Source organism: Sitophilus oryzae, unplaced genomic scaffold, assembly GCF_002938485.1.
Source record: "Sitophilus oryzae breed Bouriz unplaced genomic scaffold, Soryzae_2.0 scaffold_1516_pilon_pilon, whole genome shotgun sequence".
Classification (NCBI taxonomy): domain Eukaryota; kingdom Metazoa; phylum Arthropoda; class Insecta; order Coleoptera; family Curculionidae; genus Sitophilus; species Sitophilus oryzae.
In genome coordinates, this window is record NW_022146188.1 from 205,043 (window position 1) to 226,082 (window position 21,040).

Genomic DNA, 21,040 nt, shown 5'->3' on the forward strand with positions numbered 1-21,040 from the left:
CATAAATATATGTGGGATATTAATTATATTATTATATTAGACCTTATAACGAAACTCATCTGACGAAAAACTGATAATGTAGTATATTAATATGGAGTAAAAATTTTAGTAATTACTTTACTTTTACTTTACTAATTAAATTCGTTCCTAAAAACGATACGCCACTGGCCATTAGAATAATCCAAATTCGCCTAGTTTCCGAGGTCGGAAATTTTAGACTTCTCTGTCTCTTCTGTCCTTGTTTGACACATTGGAATGTTTGATACACTACCAACGAGTATTTATGAATGAGATGTTCGGTCTATTTTTATAATGTCTTTGGTTTCGACACTAGTCCGTAAAGCCCCGTTCTCAGAACTGCGACTGTCGCCAGCGACACGTTAAAAGAACCAATGAAATTTGTACAAAATTCAAACAGCTGTCAATTTTAAATTTAGTACAGCTCCCATTGGTCGTTTGAAGTGTCAATCAGTGTCGCTGTCGACACGACGCAGTTCTGAGAACGGGGCTTAAGCCCCGTTCTCAGAACTGCGACTGTCGCCAGCGACACGACAAAAGAACCAATGAGATTTGTACAAAATTCAAACAGCTGTCAATTTTAAATTTAGTACAGCTCCTATTGGTTGTTTGAAATGTCAATCAGTGTCGCTGTCGACACGACGTAGTTCTGAGAACGGGGCTTTAGTCTTAGCCAAGGATATATAGAAGAAGGATATTCAACTCCCTATAGCGGGCTATGTAGGAAAATATGCCGTATTTTGTCGAGGAAGACGATTTCGTCACGACCAATGAGCGTCGAGTATTTGAAATTGAAAACATATAAATTGACGGTAACCTATGTTTTTTGACTCATTACTCATTTCACTGACAGATGTGATGAGATTATTATTGTAATTTATAGATCCAAACGTTTTTTGAAAAAATAATGTATTTTAAAGTTATTTCCTAGAGTTTGGTTTGGCCTTCTATATTCTGGTATTTGTCTACTAATAAATAATATCTTATTTTGTATTTCGATGTATGGAAATCCGCAAGTTTTGTATCTGAAGCCGCAAAGAAATTTCGCTCTGTAGTGAGAAAAATGTTATTATATCTTTTTAGACGTGTAGAATTACAAAATTTCTTATTTCAGATGTTCTAAATGTGAGTGCATGTCAAAAATTTAAATATATACTTGAAATATTATTTCAAGTTATATGCTTTGACATTTTTTGGAAGTAAACAAATATTGAAGAAAGTGTTGTGCCTTCACAGAATTTAAATTGGCATTAGGAATAGATTTCCTTGATTTAGTAATAATATTGCTCATAGAAATTGATAATGTGAAGAATAACAATACAGGAACATAGAATAACAAGAAAGAAATTCTAGCAGCAAGTTAGGTTATGAGATTTATTGTGATATTTATATTGTGAATTTAAGTAGTTAGAGTTTTGGTTGTTTAATAAACGAATTAATGTGCTTATTGTGTATCTAATTAAAAGAACAATGAAAAGTTGAATACCATAGGGGTACGTATGTTATACAAAGAATTTGCATCAACATTTTTTTGGTTATATACTTGTACTGATATTTGTTTCTTGAACTAAAGAATTATACAGTACCTACTACACAATATAATAATCTGCAGCTACATAGGTAGGTAGCTGTTGGTAATTAAATTTTTTATCTAATATAATATCTAACATCAGAAATATTGTTAATTATCAACTATAAACAACTAAGAACTAGAATTATCAACTATAAACACAATATAATATACTGTATCTTAAGCAATATGTAATTATTTAACAATTATTTTTTTTGGGAAATAAAAACTGGTACTAAATTCTTTTTGACTATTTAATTTCTAAGTCACAAATAATGGTGGACAAATAGCAAGAAAATTATACAAGTAAAACATAATTTTAACTTATTTCTCTAATGGAATTTTGGTATTGATCTACTTAGTAGGATATGCAGTTTATCATATTTTTGAATATTTATATTCAATATTGTTCAGGAACAGCCCAATTACTCTGAAAAAAAAATATATGGTCAAATTCTTTGAAAAGAAACTTTTAAAATCAGTAATGATAAAAAAATATATAATTGTTGTATAGCAGAACCAGGGGACACAGAATTAGGGGAATTAACAATAGATTATTAAAAACTGCCTTCTCTTAAAAAAGTAGTATTATATGCACTTAGAAAGACTATAAAGGATATAAGTACGCATAGAAAGAAAGTAAGTATCTATACTACTGATATATATATTATATATATATATATATATATATATATATATATATATATATATATATATATATATATATATATATATATATATATATATATATATATATATATATATATATATATATATATATATATATATATATATATATATATATATATATATATATATATATATATATATATATAACTATATATGAATACGATACCTACAGTATACAATATTACTAGTATAAAAATAACAGCACAGTCGGCACACTTTAAAATAAAAAAGCAGCATAATATTCAGGTATGTATCTAAGTAAAATTTTCTCAAAAATATCAAATATATTATTATATAATAATCAAAAATATTAGAATATGAAATAAATTGCAACTAAATTTTAATTAATAAACATAAACAAATAAAATTGTCAGTGTTATTAAAACTTTATGCAAATATATGTTACCTTAATACTTTGTCTTTAATCCTACTCTTCTGACATGGCTTTTCAAACTAATATTTATGAACTTTTGTTTCCATATTAATTTCAATATATTTGAATAAAACTGGAAAAATAATCAATATTGGCACTTGAAATTTTAATTTCTTATGTCCTTAAATTATTTATATCGTGTTATACATAATACTTACATAAATATTCAATTTAAAAATAGATCAGCACTTGAACGAGTGAATATAAAATAGTATATTATCAATTTCTATGAGCAATATCATTACTAAATCAAAATCTATTCCTAATGCCAATTTAAATTCTGTGAAGGCACAACACTTTCTTCAATATTTGTTTACTTCCAAAGGGCAAAGGGTATAACTTGAAATATTTCAAGTATATATTTTAATTTTGACATTAAGCACTCACATTTAGAACATCTGAAATAAGAAATTTTGTTATTCTACGCGTCTAAAAAGATATAACATTTTCTCACTATAGAGCGAAATTTCTTTGCGGCTTCAGATACAAAACTTGCGGATTTCCATACATCGAAATACAAAATAAGATATTATTTATTAGTAGACAAATACCAGAATACAGAAGGCCAAACCAAACCTCTAGGAAATAACTTTAAAATAAATTATTTATTCAAAAAACGTTTGGATTTTGGATCTATAAATGGGAGAACCATAAACTCTCGAAAGCCCAAGTTATCGAAAACCCGAACGCAAGCGAACGGTAAACCGAATGGTCCCGATTGGAAGTTATCGAATCTCGGCTCCTCCCCTCGCTATTTGTATTTTAAATTGTAAACAAAAGTCAACGCAATTTGTTTTTGTGGAAATACACTTAAAAGACTTTAAAATGTAAAGTTATCTTGCAAAATTAGAACCTGAAAGCCTAGAAATGCGGAATAGGTACAAACCAAAAATTTAACTTGTGAATAACATAGAAAATAGAAGCTCCTAGTTTTGATATTGATGTTAAATGCTAGCCCAGACTGCTCAGTGGAGTTTTCAAAGATGTAAGAAACACGGAAATTATTAGTAGTGTTCACCATGAATTCTTACAAATTTCCAGAAATTAAAAGGAAATAAGAGGCGTGTTTCAAATATTTTAAAGCAAGATTTTGTTATTTTCCCTATAGTTTTTCTATATTTAGTGATTCTTTTAGGTCAAAAATCTACAGCGTATGAATAGTATGTAAACCTGAAGCTGAGATTGTGTTAGAAAGGGTTTCAACATCAAACTATACTGAACTCTAACCCTGAAAATGTTAATACAAATCCAAAGCAATTACCAGCATGACAGGAAAATTAAAAGCAAAAGTTTCATTGAAATAATATTGTTTATAAATCAGGATCAAAATTACATTATTTCACTTTGAAAATAGGACCGGGTGAAGAATATTCATAATGCGGAGCTTAACCAGTTGATATAGTTAGTGTAGTTATTGTGATAGTGAATGTGTTGAATTGAAATACTTATTTCTGCAGAAAAACGTGAGCCTAGCTTAAAGGATACTGTATAAATTTCTAATGTTTTTTTTATAAGTGATGTTTGCCTACTTTTTGTGTTACATCATGTGGCGTTAAAATATTTTTTTTGGAATATATTAAATTCTTTTAGAAATCGGGCTTGCCTTTTATTTTTTCCCTCTAAGGTTTTGTCTTATTATTTTAAATACTTCTTAGCTGATTTCGTTTGAAGGTGATACAATTCCTGCAATTCTATCATAGATCGACCAAATCAGATTATAAAATGGTCGGCGTGTGTTCGGCTAAAATTTAGATGTCTTTGTTATTACACTGGTGTAGGACCAGTATTTTGTTATTGAAATAAAACAGAAATGTAGAGAAACAACGTTTATTTTAATAAATTCAGTACCACTTAAAATAGACAACAAACACCAAGTCAAGATATTCACATGTTTATTTTGATGTGCCCAATGCCCAATTAAGTTATAACTTCTAACATAAAAAAATATCTACCTTTTTGGCAAAAAGAAAACAGTTACTAAGGTCTGCTAAGGTTCGAATTTGTTACTAAAGCCCTCTGCTGAAAACTAATTCAAAAATATTAATTTCTTTTGACGGAAAACATTATGAAAACATCATAAATAATCAACCAGCACTAAATAAAAAATCAATGTTACATTCAAAATTATTCATTGTTAAAAAATATTTACATAAAAGGGTAATTACCCATAAAAGATATTAACTATTTACACAGATAACACATAATTATTATACATGATTATGTGTTATCTGTGCTATTTATTACATATTGCTATTAAAAATTAATTTAATATTTGAATAAAATCTGCTGGTCACATGATAAATCTCTAGATCATATATAATTTATATACAAATATCTTAAAAATGTATTTCTATATATATGATCTAGGGATAAACGTCAAATTTTTGTCTATTTGCCCAAAAATTTGAAAGAAGAACACGTTTTTATTCTGTTTCGGCCTAGGCATATCCGAAACGAAGAAAGGAGGAGGAGTTTAGGCGGTTTACAGTCGGCTCCGCACGACCACCCCCGATACTACACGAAAGTTTCGACAGTTTGAACTTTCGTCAGGATAAAGCCACCTCCTATAAATTACAATAACAATCTCATCACATTTGTCAGTGAAATGAATCAAATAACATAGGTTACCGTTAGAGGTGGGTTGTGAAATCGCAGTCCGCTACTTTGTCACAGCTCCACCAACGTCGCAGTATGTGACTGCTCCAGTTCCAAGAAAATCGCAGTGACATTTCGGAGCAGTTTACAAGTTTAGGACATCTGCGCTCGTGAGTAGCAATAGGAGCAATAGCAGGCAATAGTGTAAATTCTGAAAATGCTCCTAGCCCCGTCGCCCGGTCAGACTGTTCCAGTCACAGTCGTCGCAGGTCGCAGTCGACTGGAGCATAGTATATTGAGTATATTCTGTGTACTGGAGCTGTTGGGAGTTTGGGAACGGGAAACGTAGCAGCGTTCGCTTTTTCTTTCATGAATCTAAATAAGATATTTATGTATTATATATTAATCACAAACAGATGTTTTTGACAAAGGTAATTTTTAACTTGTTAGTATGTTTATTTGTTAGTTAATTTTGTATCTGTGTTTTGTTGTATATCCTAAATCTTTTATTTGATCTTATACATTCATATAAGTTTTATTATTTATATCTATTTTTAAGGTCTGATGATGGCTAAATAGCCGAAACCGGTCACTAATAAAGATTTTTTTGACAGTTTCGACTTTGAATTGAATATAACATTAAGTTTTTACCATGGGCCACCACTCTGTGAAAATGAACAGACTCTTTAAGATATTTATAGCAAAGTGCTTGGTACTTAGAAACACTCAAATTCTTCTGAATAGACTAAAAAAATATAGCAACATCTATCAAACTAAGACATCAGTATAGTACCGTACAGCCGCGATTTTAAGAGCTCTAGGGGCCCGTAGTTCGGAAAAGTTCGAATCTTGTTCGCAAGGGCCCGGGAGGCTTGGGGCCCGTCGGTGACTTACCCCGATTGCACAGACGTTAAAATCGCCACTACTGATCGAAATAAAAAACGGCGTCCAGTTGGCTTGGAAATGACAATCGATAACATTCCCCATAAATTTTACATATAAAATGCCAGCAATCTTCATTTCATAGCTATCGCTGACGCGACTTTTTTTCGATCATACGATATAAATAAATAAAACTAAACGATGATGTTGCCTATCATAATCACACCTATAGTCCTGTACTTTTTTAGTAAATGCAACGAACGGTGCCGAACACCGAGTGCGATTTTTCGGAGCAATTAACCTATAAAACTACATTTTTAATTTATAGGTTAATTGCTCCGAAAAATCGCTGCTACTTGTCACAGTGCTTTTATTGGAGCAGTCGCAGAGCGTAGCAGCTCCACAAAAATCGCAGACTGGCCCACCTCTAGTTACCGTCAATTTATATGTTTTCAATTTCAAATACTCGACGCCCATTGGTCGTGACGAAATCGTCTTCCTCGACAAAATACGGCACGTTTTTTTTGGGCCAGTCGAATATCCTTATTCTATATATCCTTGGGCCAGTCGAATATCCTTATTCTATATATCCTTGGGTATACCCTTTTTGTTTCATGTTTTTTACTGAATAGTTCGTTTGAACTAGCAAGTTATTTCGAACACATTACTAATTTGAATAATTGATCTCAAGGTTATTATTTGTTTATATACTGCAAAACTGGCTGTCGCTGTCAACATCAGCTCTAATCTCTGGAAAGTGGAAGAACGTCATTGGGAAGAACCTTGGAAGTATAAATTTTCTCTCTCCCTGTTTTCTCTGTAATTTTGTACGATTTGTATTGTTCTACGGTTCTACCTCTGTGTCCCTCATAGCAGAGATAGTTATAGGTGTAAGTTATAAAATGTCGATCGCAGTTTTACAGTTTGATGCGAAACGAGCTGTTGAGCAGTTGGAAGATTTATCCAATGATGACTTAGATCAAATCATTAATAATGACGAAAAATTTGAGGAGATTTTATTAAGTTTAGATCAGGTAGAAACATGGTGCTTAATAATTAAAGCCTTTTTAAAGACGAATTTTCGACAATTGCTATTTAATGTATTTTGAATAATTTTCAATTATAAAAACACAGTACTGGCAAAACGAAGTCATTCTTTAAGAAAGTTTGTTGTTAATTTTTTTAAAACTTTAAACTAATTTTTTCAGTCATATGTGAAGGAACTAGAAGTAGAAAAGGAAAATTTAATAGCACAAAATAAGTCAATGGCAGAGTTTAATTTATCAAAGGAACCAGAGTTAGTAGAAGGTCGAGAGAAATTGAAAAATTTATACGATGACATTGAAAAAATTACAAACATTATAGAAGAAAAATCTCAGGAATTAAGTAAGCTTAACATATTTTATATTAGCCTCTTATCATTTTTCATTGCCTATTTTATCATTAGGTATACTGATCGACACCGTCTAAAAGTGTAGTCTGGACTTTAACTTGTTTGTAAGACAGTGATATTGATAGGTTAATGGGTTCCAGTCGATATTACGGACACTAAAAACCTTAAATTTTCCATACAGATTAGGTAGAAACATCCAATATTAGCACTTTGTTACATTATATAGATATGGATCAACCTAGTTTAACCACAAAAATTCAAGAAAACCTCTTTGTAAGCATAAAAATTAAGAAAGTACATGTATTTACAATATTCCGCGCTAGCAACCATTGACTTTTTGATTGACAGTAGTGTTGGGAAAATTCGTAAATAATACGACTAATTCGATAGTAAATTAAAATTAACTAATTCGAATTATCTTTTTCGATATAATCGAGATAAAAATTAGTAGTATTTTATATTATATCTGTGGTAACTGAATTACAAATGAACATAAAACATAACCACTTATGGACGAATACGAATATTAGTAATTAGTATAGTCGTATAGTACTATTAGTAGTATTCTTTCGTTCTGAACAAACTGAAAATTTTCACTTAAACTGATTTATAAAGGGAATCGACAAAGAAAGGAACAATCCGATATAGAAAAATCCAGAAATCATTGTTATTTCCTATACCACGTAGGAATAAATCAGTTTCAAGTGAAAATTTTCATTTCATTCAGAACGAAAGAATACTACTATTATTTGGTTCATTTCCATCTCACCCAAATTTCACCGAACACCTGCCGAACACTAAAATTAATTTTCTTCTTTTATCTAAATAATTATTGATTGCAACTGATAAAATAAAAAGAAATACGAACCGCACGTAAACAAGGACATACTTATATCGTTTTAGAAGAAGCTTTTATTTTAGATATGAGCTTTTCAATAGGAATTGAAACAATCATAAACTCCGCTCTTTTAAATTTAAAACTTTAAATTATGGTTTAATTTATTAAACGGCTTCGGCACAGTTAATAGAATACATTGAATAAAGAATTTTTTTTTTATTTTTTATTCAGTGATAGAATATAGGTATGGCAATGGTTCAGAATTTGTTTAAAATAGCCCCTAGACGAGCACTAGCTGGGACTCTGGGATGAATTTATTTTTAAGTTAAATTTATAATACTACTAAATAATTCAAATTATTAATTCGATTGTGAAATATGAATTATTACTAATTATTCGATGGTGAAAATAATTTGATTATTCCCATCACTAATTGACAGTTGATCGACGGCCTTCGCATGCTATTTGCGACGTTGTCAATATAATTATTTTATATAATTTTCTACTGAAGTGAGGTTATGTTAAATATTCTTTTAGGGGTCTTGTGGTTTTGAATTTTTGGTTAGCTTTTCTTTGTGGAGGGTGTTAAGCTGTGGTTTTTATATTTTAATAATTAACTGTGATTTTGCAAAAATATTATTAGATTGGTTAGGATTTGGGTTGCTTTGGTTAGCGTTTCTTTGTGGATGGTGTTAAGCTGTGGTTTTTATATTTTAATAATTAACTGTGATTTTGCAAAAATATTATTAGATTGCTGGGCATTTGAATTGCTTTGGTTAGCTTTTCTTTGCAGAGGGTGTTAAGCTGTGGTTTTTATATTTTAATAATTAACTGTGATTTTGCAAAAATATTATTAGATTGGTTAGCATTTGAGTTGCTTTGGTTAGCTTTTCTTTGCGGAGGGTGTTAAGCTGTGGTTTTTAAATTTTAATAATTAACTGTGATTTTGCAAAAATATTATTAGATTGGTTAGGATTTGGGTTGCTTTGGTTAGGTTTTCTATGGTGAGGGGGGCTAAGCTGTGTTTTTTTATATTTTAATACGAATCTGAGTGCTTTCAATGATTTGATTTTAAACAGAGATTTTAAAATAATTCATTTGTTTTCACCGTGATAGCGCCACCGTAGGAGCCGTTCCTCCTGCGACCGGCACGTGAAAAATTGGCGTAAAATAGCGGCAACGTCGCACAGGTTAATGTCATCATATGTTTGTGCCATCTGTCAAAATCCTCCGCAGCATCAAATAGTACCATCATTTTATTTCAATATTTTAAAATTTACTGGATAATCCGCAATTTTTTTTGGCTTAAATTATCTACTAAAACACTTATTTTTCAGGACAATTTTTTTTTTAAATTCTTGTGTCCGTAGAGTCGAACGGACCCATAGGCGTTTACGAAAAATCTTTCATCTAATATTTTAAAATTTACTGGATAATCCGCAAATTTTTTTGGCTTAAATTACCTACTAAAACACTTATTTTTCAGGACAATTTTTGTTTTTTTAAAATTCTTGTGTCCGTAAAGTCGAACGGACCCATAGGCGTTTACGAAAAATCTTTCATCTAGAGTTGGAACTTTTTTTTTCACAATTAATTCTCATTTTACTACAGCTGTAATAGATTATATTTAGCTTAGATATATTATCTTCATTTCAGTAGTATGCATGAAAGTTTTTAAAATAATTTATTTTATTACTAATTTATTTAAGGATAAGATAATAATATACAGGGTGATTTACGGCCATGGCACGTTAGAGTTTTAAGGAGAACCGATTTTTGTATAAAGGCTTTGCTCCATCTGTCTAAATTATTTTCAGCATTACAGTATTGCCGTTTCATACTAATAGTGGTAGCATCTTTATTATTTTAAACGGAACATCCTGTATATTATAATATTTTTCAAAACTACTTCCATATCTCAAAATTTTTCTATTATATCGAGATAAAAAATAAATGTTTTTATCTATTATATCGAGAATATCACACAACAAAACAACCAAAAACATAACCTAACATTAACCTGTTAATGTCGACATTAACCGGACATCGGACTTTAACCGTAGCATATACATATAATAGGTTGATAAGAGAAGGGTCTTGGGTCGGCGTATACCTACATGACTAGAAGTGAATCGCTATGGCGATCTTTTAAGTCGGAGGGATAAAAATACGAAGTTTGTTACCTATCCACACATATCCCTGCCTACACAAGAACCGGCAACATTGTATGCCGCTTTTTATTTTGTGTCTCTGTCAAGCATATTTATATTTATCTTCGTCAAATGCATTAAAATTCAGACCCCGCAGATAAACTGCCCAGATCCGTATATTTGAAACAATGGTATATGTAGAAGTTTAAACAGTTAAATTTTATAAACTTGTTTGTCGTATTTTGTTAAAACTATGAAAAATAAACATTATCAAACATTTTTTTAGAACAAAAAGGAGGTGACATTTCTTTAGAAACAGCTCTGGCTTTACTACAAACTGCTGCAAGTGAAATGGAAGAAGAGTCTGATTCATGCGCACAAAAATTTCTAAATGGTGAGATTGAAATTGATGAGTTTTTAGAACAGTTTGCAGTGAAGAGAAAACTGATGCATACAAGACTTGTCAAAGCAGATAAACTTTCAAAGATTCTACAACTTGGTGACCTTTCACTTCTACCTTCTTATATTAATGCACCTCCTGTTAATATTAATCCAGGTTATTTTCCTGGAATCCCTACATCAAGTCCAAGTTCTGTGCCATATCCAACTGGTCCACTGAATATGCCCATGCCATCAGAAATTAATTATTTTCAAAATTTTTAGATAGATTAAAAGATTAATATTTTTGTATATCTGTAACTTTGTAAGGGCCTTAGTTTTAAATATATTAACTAATAATATGTACTAATAATTATTTAGGACCTCGCCAGTATGGTGGGTTCATGCTTCTGATCTTAACCCTAACTTAATACTAATCTTAACACTAATATTGTCTTAATCCCAAGAATATGAATCAATGTTAATGCAACCTTAACATTAGCCCTGCCCTAAAGGGTCCTAAGAAATATGGGATATTTTATATTCCTAGGGTTAGTGCTAATTCAAAATTGAATTGTGCAAGATCAGAACCAAGGGTTTTAAGAATTTTCAAAATAATATTTTACTTGTTGAATTTGACGGTTTATAAATGTTAATAAACTATTCATTTTTTGGTCTAAAAATTATTAATGTAAAAATTAGTCTCTAGTATTCGAAATGCTAAAAATATTTTTGAAGTTTGATTAGGTCAAAAGATATGTTTCTTATGAGCGCAAGCGCTTACTAGAATATTCTTAAGGCTACGCAGGGCCCGCACCTGTACTTAAAACAAGTAGGAGAAGTACGAACGGCATTTCCTTAAGTTCTTAAAATTATGCTTAATGTTAAGGGTAAGGTTAGGACTAATATTCGAGGTATGAACCCACCATAAGTCTTATCTAGATTTTGGTAACTGGTTTAGAAATTCAGTTAAGGAAATAATTGATTTTGAACATAATTTTATGTTTTAACATTTTTCTTAATTTAACAACACTTCATTTTTTATTGATATGCATTGTATGATTTTGGAGGCCAATGTTTTCCAATGTATTCCTTTACCTCATAAAACATTATAGAGCTACATAAATTGCTAAATTTATGAAGAATATTTTATATTTGTTATACTGTTATTCGATGTTTCGTTAAAAATGTTACTTGTTTATTTGTAGATGTGAGGGAAAAAAATTATTAAAACATATACGAAAAGCCATATTTCATATCTCTTTTTACTTTTTATATATTCAAGATTGTGTATTAGATTATTTGTATTTATGTGTTTATATTGAGGGTTAGAAGTATTTATACATACATATCCTTTAAGCCGTGGACCAACATAACTGGACGCGTAGAATTTAGCGGTGTAGCGTATCGTACGGCGGAGAGGAGTCCCCACATGTCGTACGTTTTCAGGCGGATTTTAACAGTCTTAATCAATGGCAGCTCGTGAGTGTGAGTATATAGGAAGGTGAGGCTACGATGACGTTAATAATTTTGTTTAAATACAAATACATTTTCTCACCTATGAAGTATTATTCAGCGACGCGTTATCCTTTTTTTAATGGTTTGGTTTGGTTACCTAATAGATTTGGTACGCAAAAATATTTGAAAAGTCTTTAAATACCTATTGTCTACCTTGCCTCTTATCGTTAAATATTGCGAAAATTTTTGACTCCTTAATATTTATGTCTTTTTTCAGTTTAATTTTGTCTTAGAAAAGGAGTTTCAAGTATAGAAAGAATAACGTTATAAATACCCGTATAACCAAACAGTATAGAACCTCTATCGAGCCTATATTAAAATCTTTAGTCGATAAAGGCAGCTTTTATTCTTTTGGTACAGCGACGATACGTGTTTGAATACAGTCTAGCCTATACTGAATAAAGTTGGCCTGTATTGATACTTTACCGCCACTATACATTCTGGATTTAGATTGAATAAAGTTAATTGTCGATTCGTTATCGTACGAAAATTATCGTATATGTATTAAAATATATATCCTATAGAAAGTTTTTCTTGTTACCTGAATTAGAAAAGTTATGTTGAAGTAAATTCTTAAACATATCCTTTGTAGTATTGTATATATTCCAAATATTAATATAAATATTCTAAAGGCATAAAATACTACAAATGATATGTTTAAGTTAGTTTACTTAAACATAACTTTTTTAATTCAGGTAACACTTTTAAAAACCAAAGAAAAATTTTCTAGATATATTTTAATACATATTTTGTAAAGTACGCCTATCAAACCTATAGGTTAGATAAGATTTATATTGGGGCGATTTAAGTAAAATTACTGAAAATTTGATTACTCTTTTATTATATTTTTACTTACAAATTCGTGTACACTACTGTTTTCATCAGTTTTAAAACTTTCATCAAGTCTTGTAACTTCATCAAGGATGTTCATGGGAAAATTTCATCTTGCCCCTTCTTACCCCAATGTGACCATGTGACCATCAGTACCGTTATTATAATTCCCCGCGGAAGTCTTCTATTGTTTAGATATATTAGGTATGACCTGCCCTTCAATAACTCAACTTGTGGAAAATAAACAGATTTCAAGTTTTAGATTTTTCTTCAATTATATTATAGTAGAATGAGTAGAATGTTGAAGAAACACGGAGACGCACATTTGTATCTGGCATATTAAAATTATTATAACCCCAGAAATGATGCACCAGTGGAATATCATTATAGATATATAAAATAAATGAAATTGTAAAGGATCAGCACATATTTACTATGTATAACTATACAAATTTGTATAGAGTTAATAAAGGATAAGTAAAGTTTTCGTAATAGTGAATATTGTCATCGAAAAACTGTATAGAATCTGTATTTATGCGTTATTGATAGCTATATAGATTCTTTATTTGCGTTATAAATATCATTCATCTATTCTCTATAGGAGAACATATACAGGCAGTGCTTTATGGTTGCTATAAAGATTAAATACAGAACATGTCTGTAAAGGAAATATTTGAGTATTCTTTAAATATGCTTTATATATGAAGTCTTTATCGCGACATCTTTATAACAAAGAAATTAATCTATATAGGCTTGAGTTTACTATATCGCGTGGTTATACGCTTAGATTATACGGGTAGGATTCATTTTAAAGAAAACACTAAAATTCAACTCCTTTTCGGTATTTTAAAATAAATAAAATAAATCTTGGAAGTTCAGTTCTGGTCGTTCTACTGTGTACACACGATAGTGTGCTGCTCCGGTTTCTTGTCGTTTTTCGGATTAAAATTGTTCATTTTTGCAGCTTTTTTCTCGCGTGTGTTATTTAACAAGATACAGTTTACTTAGTGCACGTTTTTTTGATGAGAAAAACTTCGGAATTCTATGTTTTTTTGCTGGAAACAGTCTGCTGGTGACTTATTGTTTATCATACTCTTTTTTTATTGTCACGTGAATAGTCCGCTATTAGTGAGTTTTTACTTTGAAGAGTTTTAACGTTCCTAGACGTTAAAAATAACGCTGACACGGAATGCCATCGAATCGAGTTACATGTACTTGTTGTAACGCAGCATTTGAGAAGCAATTTATAATTACTTGCTCCGTTTGTAACAAAGTATTCAAGAATACCTGTGTGGATATTAGCAATAGTGAAGTACGTATCATTAATGCTAATAACGGCTATGATTGGTCTTGCCAAAACTGTCGCAAATTAAAATGTGATCTAAAAGAATTGAAAAGTTTAGTTATTCAACTGCAGGAAGAAGTTAGGTCACTTAAGGCAGTTTCCGTCGAGCAATCCAAAACACCATCCAACATATCATTTGAGGATATTATTCAAGAAATTAGCGAACGTAATAGAAGAAAAGCTAATTTAGAGCATAGCAATAATGCATAATGCATGGGGTTAAAGAAGTGGATCAAGATTTGAACGTAACTAGCAGGAAGGAGGCAGATAAAAGAACTGTTCAGGAAATTCTTAAAACGGTTAACAATGGAATAGATACTAGCGAGATTGTTCCTGTCAGACTTGGAAGGTATAATGAGCAACGAGATCGACTGATTAAGGTGCAATTGGCTAATGAGGATCAAGTTAGAACTTTTATTAAAAACGCTAGTAAGCTAAAACAAGATTCAAATTATAAAGGAATATTTATCAGTTTCGATAAAACACCTCGGCAGTTGGCAGATCTTAAGTCATTGAAGGGTGAACTGCAGAAACTTCGAGATGAAGGGGACAGTACTAGTAGAATCAAGTATGTTGGAGGTGTTCCTAAGATTGTTAATGAAGCTTCAAACTAACATCGCCCAACAGTGCCGGTATTCAGCTGATCAGTAATTTATTGCTGGCGTACCAAATGTGCGCAGACTTAATGCAAAAATAGTTCAGTTTTATGCTTCAGTATGGGAAAGTGCATTCGATATAATTGTCTTGACTGAAACGTGACTTAAGCCTGAAATACAGTCTACGGAACTATTTCCTGTTACCTATATAGACTATGGATCAGACAGGAGATTGAACCAGTTGTGCTTGTCTACCGGAGGAAGTGTGTTAATAGCTTGTAAGTCAAATATTGAGACAGTAAAACTGTTACTTTGGTGCATTTGGTGGGCTGTAAATGTACTTTTGGTTATATTATTTCGATTCTGTAACAATCATAAAATAACTTATATCACTTGGGAGGAGGATCGTCACAGGACAAATCCCCCTGCACAGAATAAAAGAAAATCAGAAGAGTTTCCAAAAAAACCAGAAGAACATAATCTAAATAAGACTCTTAGAAGTGGAAGAACATTTTCGAAAAAGGAGTAATTAGGTACATTTTCTTTTCTTTTTATTCCGAATAATTATAGTTTTCACGAAATTTACAAGAATTAATTATATTATTATTTATTATAGATAAGTCTTCTCTTGAGATTGAGATTTTTTTTTGTGATGAATAATTACTTAAGGGATTTTAGAAGTGACAAAGTTAAGAGCACAATAATTAAAAACTTTAATGAATACACTAGCTTCTTAGACAAAAACAGTTCAATATTTTCAGTTTACCACACAAATATAAGGAGTCTTGAAGAACATATCACTGAATTACAAGTATATTTGACAGCCTTAAAAAATAATTTTGAAATTATTATATTAACTGAGACCTTTGTGCTGGATGATACCTCATTGTTGAATAACCCTGGCTATAAGTTCATCTACAATGACGGGAAAGTTAGCAGCCACGACGGTACTGTCATCTACGTTAAAGACAATTTACAATATGAATTTAATATTGACTCTCTGGATAACATAAAAATAATTAACTTACTAATAAAACAAAAAAAATAAAATTTTAATGTACTGGGATTATATAGGTCGCCTTCAACTAACATCGATAATTTTAATCAAAATCTAGGAGATTATTTAGAGCGAAATAAAAATCGATTTAGAAAGAATAATCACTGCATGTTGATAGGAGATATTAACATAGACCTTCTTAATAACGAAAACACTGTAGAAGAGTACAAAAACTCTTTAGTTGAAAATGGTTTCTTATCTGCAGTAAATGATATTACACGACCCGAATCAAAAACTTGCATAGATCATATCTTTATAAAATCGAAAAATCCAACCGATCAATTACACTCATTTATATTCCAAAGTAAAATAACCGATCATTATCCGATAGCCATACATATACCATACAAAAACCCTTTCTATGAAAAAAATCAAAAAAATCAAAAAGAACTAAATGAATTTGATAAAACATACATAAACAAAAATAAATTAAAAGAACTAGTATCACATGAAACATGGGAAGGTGTATACAAAGAAATAGACGTAAATACAGCTACAGAAAAATTCAAAAAAACATTACAATATCATATAAAATCTGCAACAACAATAAAAAAATTTAACAGCAAAAAAGTCAATAAAAACCCTTGGATTAGGCCCCCTTGCTTAAATCAATAAACACCAAATATGAACTACTAAATAAATCAAAAAAACATCCTAATAATCCACATTTTGCGCGCCAATATAAAGAATATAGAAATAATCTAAATAAAATTCTTGATGAAGCTTACATTAAGTACTACAAATCCAAAATGGACAAAGATACTGAAAAACCCGACAAATTATGGAAAAATGTAAAAAATATTCTTAATAAAAACCAAACAAAAAAAAATACATTTTGCGAAATTAGAAAAGAAGATCAAATTATATCTAAAAAATCCGACATAGCAGAATGCTTTAATAAGTATTTTAGTAGCGTCGGAAAAACTATGGCAGAAAAAATAACTTCAAACAATAACCTAATATACCCCACACCTATAAATGTGCACAGCATATTTTTAACGCCAACAAATACTAATGAAGTAATACAAACAATAATATCTTTAAAAAATGGCAAAACCCCTGGAATTGATGGAATCAAAAGCGAAACATTCAAAGAACTAAAAGATTTTATATCCCCACCACTTGCCCACATAATTAACACATGTTTTGAAACCGGAACTTTTCCCAAAACTCAAAAAAAAGCAATTATTAAATAAAGCTGGAAATAAGACTTTACCTTCAAACTATAGACCAATTTCATTACTTAACACTACCAGCAAAATTGTAGAAAAAATAATAAAAAATAGGCTTTGAATTTTTTAAAAAAACATAATGTTTTATCTGAAAATCAATTTGGGTTTCAAGATAATCATTCGGCTGAAGATGCCTTGGTCAAACTCACAAGAACTATTAATGATTCATTAGATAGTGGAGAAAAAGTATTGTGCGTTTTTGTCGATTTGGCCAAGGCATTCGACACGGTGGATCATGGAAAATTAATAGAAATCCTTGAGAATTCTGGTATACGAGGCACAGCTCTCAAACTGTTGAAAAGTTATTTATGTGACCGCACCCAAAGCGTAAAAATTGGTGAAACTACAAGTGCAGAGACTGAGGTTGAATACGGGGTTCCACAGGGGACCGTTTTGGGCCCGATATTGTTTATACTTTATATAAATAATGTGTTCAACATCAACTCTTCTGGGGAACTAGTATTGGTAAAGGTGTGGATCCGGTGGCTGACCTTGAAGCCCATATTTGCTGCTTTTGATCATCGAGACTACCCAAGCGCACATCGTCGATGTTGCCAAATTGCAGTTTATTTTCGAATTATTTGCAGTTGAAATTTTTTTTTGCGTGTTAATCAATAATAATACAAATTCTATAATTTCAGATTTATCTTTATATCCAAAATTAAGGTAAGAAGGATAATGAAGATTGTGAAATGAAAGTATTATAATATATAAAATTGTAATAATAATAACATTTATTTATATGTTTACATTTGAATTAAAATTTATCATTTACGGATTTTTTCTTAATGGTTTTAAACTTATTAGAATTATTTTATTTCTTTCAAGTTATTTAATTTCTAGTTATTTACAGGCAACAATATTTTTGATTATATGCATGTATTGATGTTTTGAAGTACTACCATGACGGGTCTTATTATAGAACAATAAACTCAATCGGAGATAGAGGTAACATTTTACCTATTATATAATGTTACTATGTAATATAATATACTTTGATTATAATTAATGTTTGTATCATAATTTCTTAAAAATATCAAGCATAGATATCAAGTTAGTGGATTTTATCGAAGAGTGTGTTGATAAGACTAAAATAAGCTTTATGTTTTATCTTTTTCTCTTTAGAAGGGAGATGGCTTGTATCGTAAAATACATTACAGTATTTAATATCGTATACTTTGTTATTCTTTTCTTAATTTACTGTAATTTCTTGTTTCCTATAATGCCAAATCTTGACAATATGGTGAAGGTTGAGTTTTGATCTTATTAGTTTTATAAGAATAATATAATAATAATAGAAATACAAGACTAAATTAAGACTTAGTTTGTGATTTATATTAAGATCTTTCTTATAATATTTGTTATGTCTTCATCTTAATACTATATTATGCTTGGTCTGGAATTTAAGTTGTTTAAATAATGTTAAAATATCTTAATTTTGCATATCCTATTCATCCTTCCATTAGGAAAAATATAGTTTATAAATCATATATGCTAAGAAAATCACATAAATTAGGTGTAAGAATAGAGAAATCTTAATGTAACAGAAAAATTAATGCAATATATGTATAAGCAGAATTAAACAAGGTAACTGTTAATGTTGTTGAAGCTGATTCTACAATTTTAATTACGGAGGCTAAAAGGCCTTTTAAGGCCTCCGTAGTTTTGATGGAATGTTAAAAAAAATCTATTATGAACATGACATGGAGCTACAGCATTTAAAAATTAAAAAAAAAAAGAAAAAATTTGGACACATCCCTTTTAATTTCCCGAATTTTTAATGAAGCACTTTTTAAACGTAGCAATAATCTAGATAGTAATCTAGAGTTTTATTTCTATATAATTTTATTGACTGAAAATACATAATAAGCGTTCACGTGTTGTGCGAAATATTAATATAATATACCGCGTACTATGATTGAAAAAAAATAGCGTCAGCAATGACTATGAAATGAAGATCGCTGTCATTTTATGGAAATGTTCTCAATCGTCATTTCCCAGACAACTGGACGCCGTTTTTTCGATCATACGGTATATATTGACAAAAAAACACTGAAAAGCACATATTTGTTTTCTATTGAAAATAATTCCAAAATAACTCAACATCTGGCAACATCGAAGATGTGCGCATGCGTAGTGTCTGTGACTATATGCAGCAAAAACTCGTTTCAAGGTCAGCCACCGGATCCACACCATTACCCTAGTATGTTTTGCTGATGATTCTGCAATAATCTACAGAGGAAAAAGTTGGAAAACACTCTGTGAAAACACTTAAAAGAATTGTCGAAATTGATCTTCAAAAAATTTTTCAATGGTACAGTAACCATATCCTTACCATTAACTTATTTCATGCTCTATGGGTGTTACCGCGACTCCCTTCCATGAAATCATCATTCAAATAAACCAGAGATATGGAAGTGGGAGAATGAGCTTCGACGAGTGCGCATCCAAATTTTTGTCGACGGCAAGATGGCAGACATCTTCCAGGTCTCGCTGTCACTTCCCCTCTTTAATTGACATCTGTTTGTTTTGTTTTTTTTTTCGTTTGTGTTGTTATCTAGTTAAAATTTATTATTATCTCAATTATTCTAAACACTAATTCAAAAAGGATTGTTGTATATTCATAGTCATTCTAAGAAAGCTAATACGCCGGGAATAATGATTAGTTTTCATGTGTAAGTTTATACAACATAATTGTGTTTACAGATGATTCAAAACTGTTTATTTTTAGTTTTCCTAAAGGCGATTTGTAAAAATCGTGATTGTAATTGGGAATGGTCAAAAATAAGTGTATGATGTGGCCATTTAAAGAGGATGTTTTTATTACGTGTGGAGGAAGAAGATACTTGGAATCAGTGTTCGTGCTTCTGTAAAACAGTGCACTCTTATAGTGTCCATGAAAGCACAAGTTCAAGTGTACCAGAAATATATCAAATAAGATTGGTCCTTACTTGACAAGAAGATTATTTGGAGGAAAAGAAAACATAAGATAGGGTATTTTAATCGAACAGCGAAAATTTAACACTTTTATTGTAAAGTTTGTTGTAGGTAGTTGTAGTTTTGTGCTAAATATTTCTAACATTAGCAGCAGCCGTGTTCAGAGTGTCAAGAGGAGGAGAATTCAGTTAATTAGATTTATGCACAGTTACAGGTATGAAGGCTTTTTCAAACATAGTATCGAGTTCTATAGTCAACATTTTTAGTATTCCTACAACTGTAAAACAAAGGAACATTAGACTGAAAAATGGCAAGATTTATACAGGAAGAAAGGGTATTATGCCAATAAGAAAATTAAATCTGTAGGCAGAAGTTTCTTATTTAAAAACTGTTATGGGGCATATATTAATTTGTATCTGTGCCACAAATCACTGAGAAAAATCATATAATATTCATAATTGTTAACGAGATGATATTTAAAGAGTGTTAAAAATGAGACTATTAGTCATGAAGCTTACAGTGTTACTTTGTTTCAATATTACACTTTTATTCTTGTAAAATCTATGATGAAGTTCAA

General features: G+C 30.5%; 1 protein-coding gene and 1 long non-coding RNA gene across 2 annotated transcripts; one reads left to right on the forward strand and one right to left on the reverse strand.

The window, feature by feature from the left end:
- Positions 1–1,828: 1,828 nt before the first annotated feature.
- Positions 1,829–2,946, reverse strand: LOC115878533. The gene is made up of 2 exons (XR_004049546.1): positions 2,685–2,946; positions 1,829–2,018 (listed from the first exon to the last, which is right to left on the reverse strand). It is a non-coding gene; the product is annotated as an uncharacterized LOC115878533 (long non-coding RNA).
- A 3,909-nt stretch (positions 2,947–6,855) lies between these two features.
- LOC115878526 (vacuolar protein sorting-associated protein 37B) lies at positions 6,856–12,198 on the forward strand. Its single transcript, XM_030895049.1, has 3 exons — positions 6,856–7,222; positions 7,397–7,574; positions 10,856–12,198. Exons 1-3 carry the CDS (start codon positions 7,091–7,093, stop codon positions 11,230–11,232), a joined length of 687 nt encoding a protein of 228 aa, XP_030750909.1. The 5' UTR covers positions 6,856–7,090; the 3' UTR covers positions 11,233–12,198.
- Positions 12,199–21,040: the final 8,842 nt, after the last annotated feature.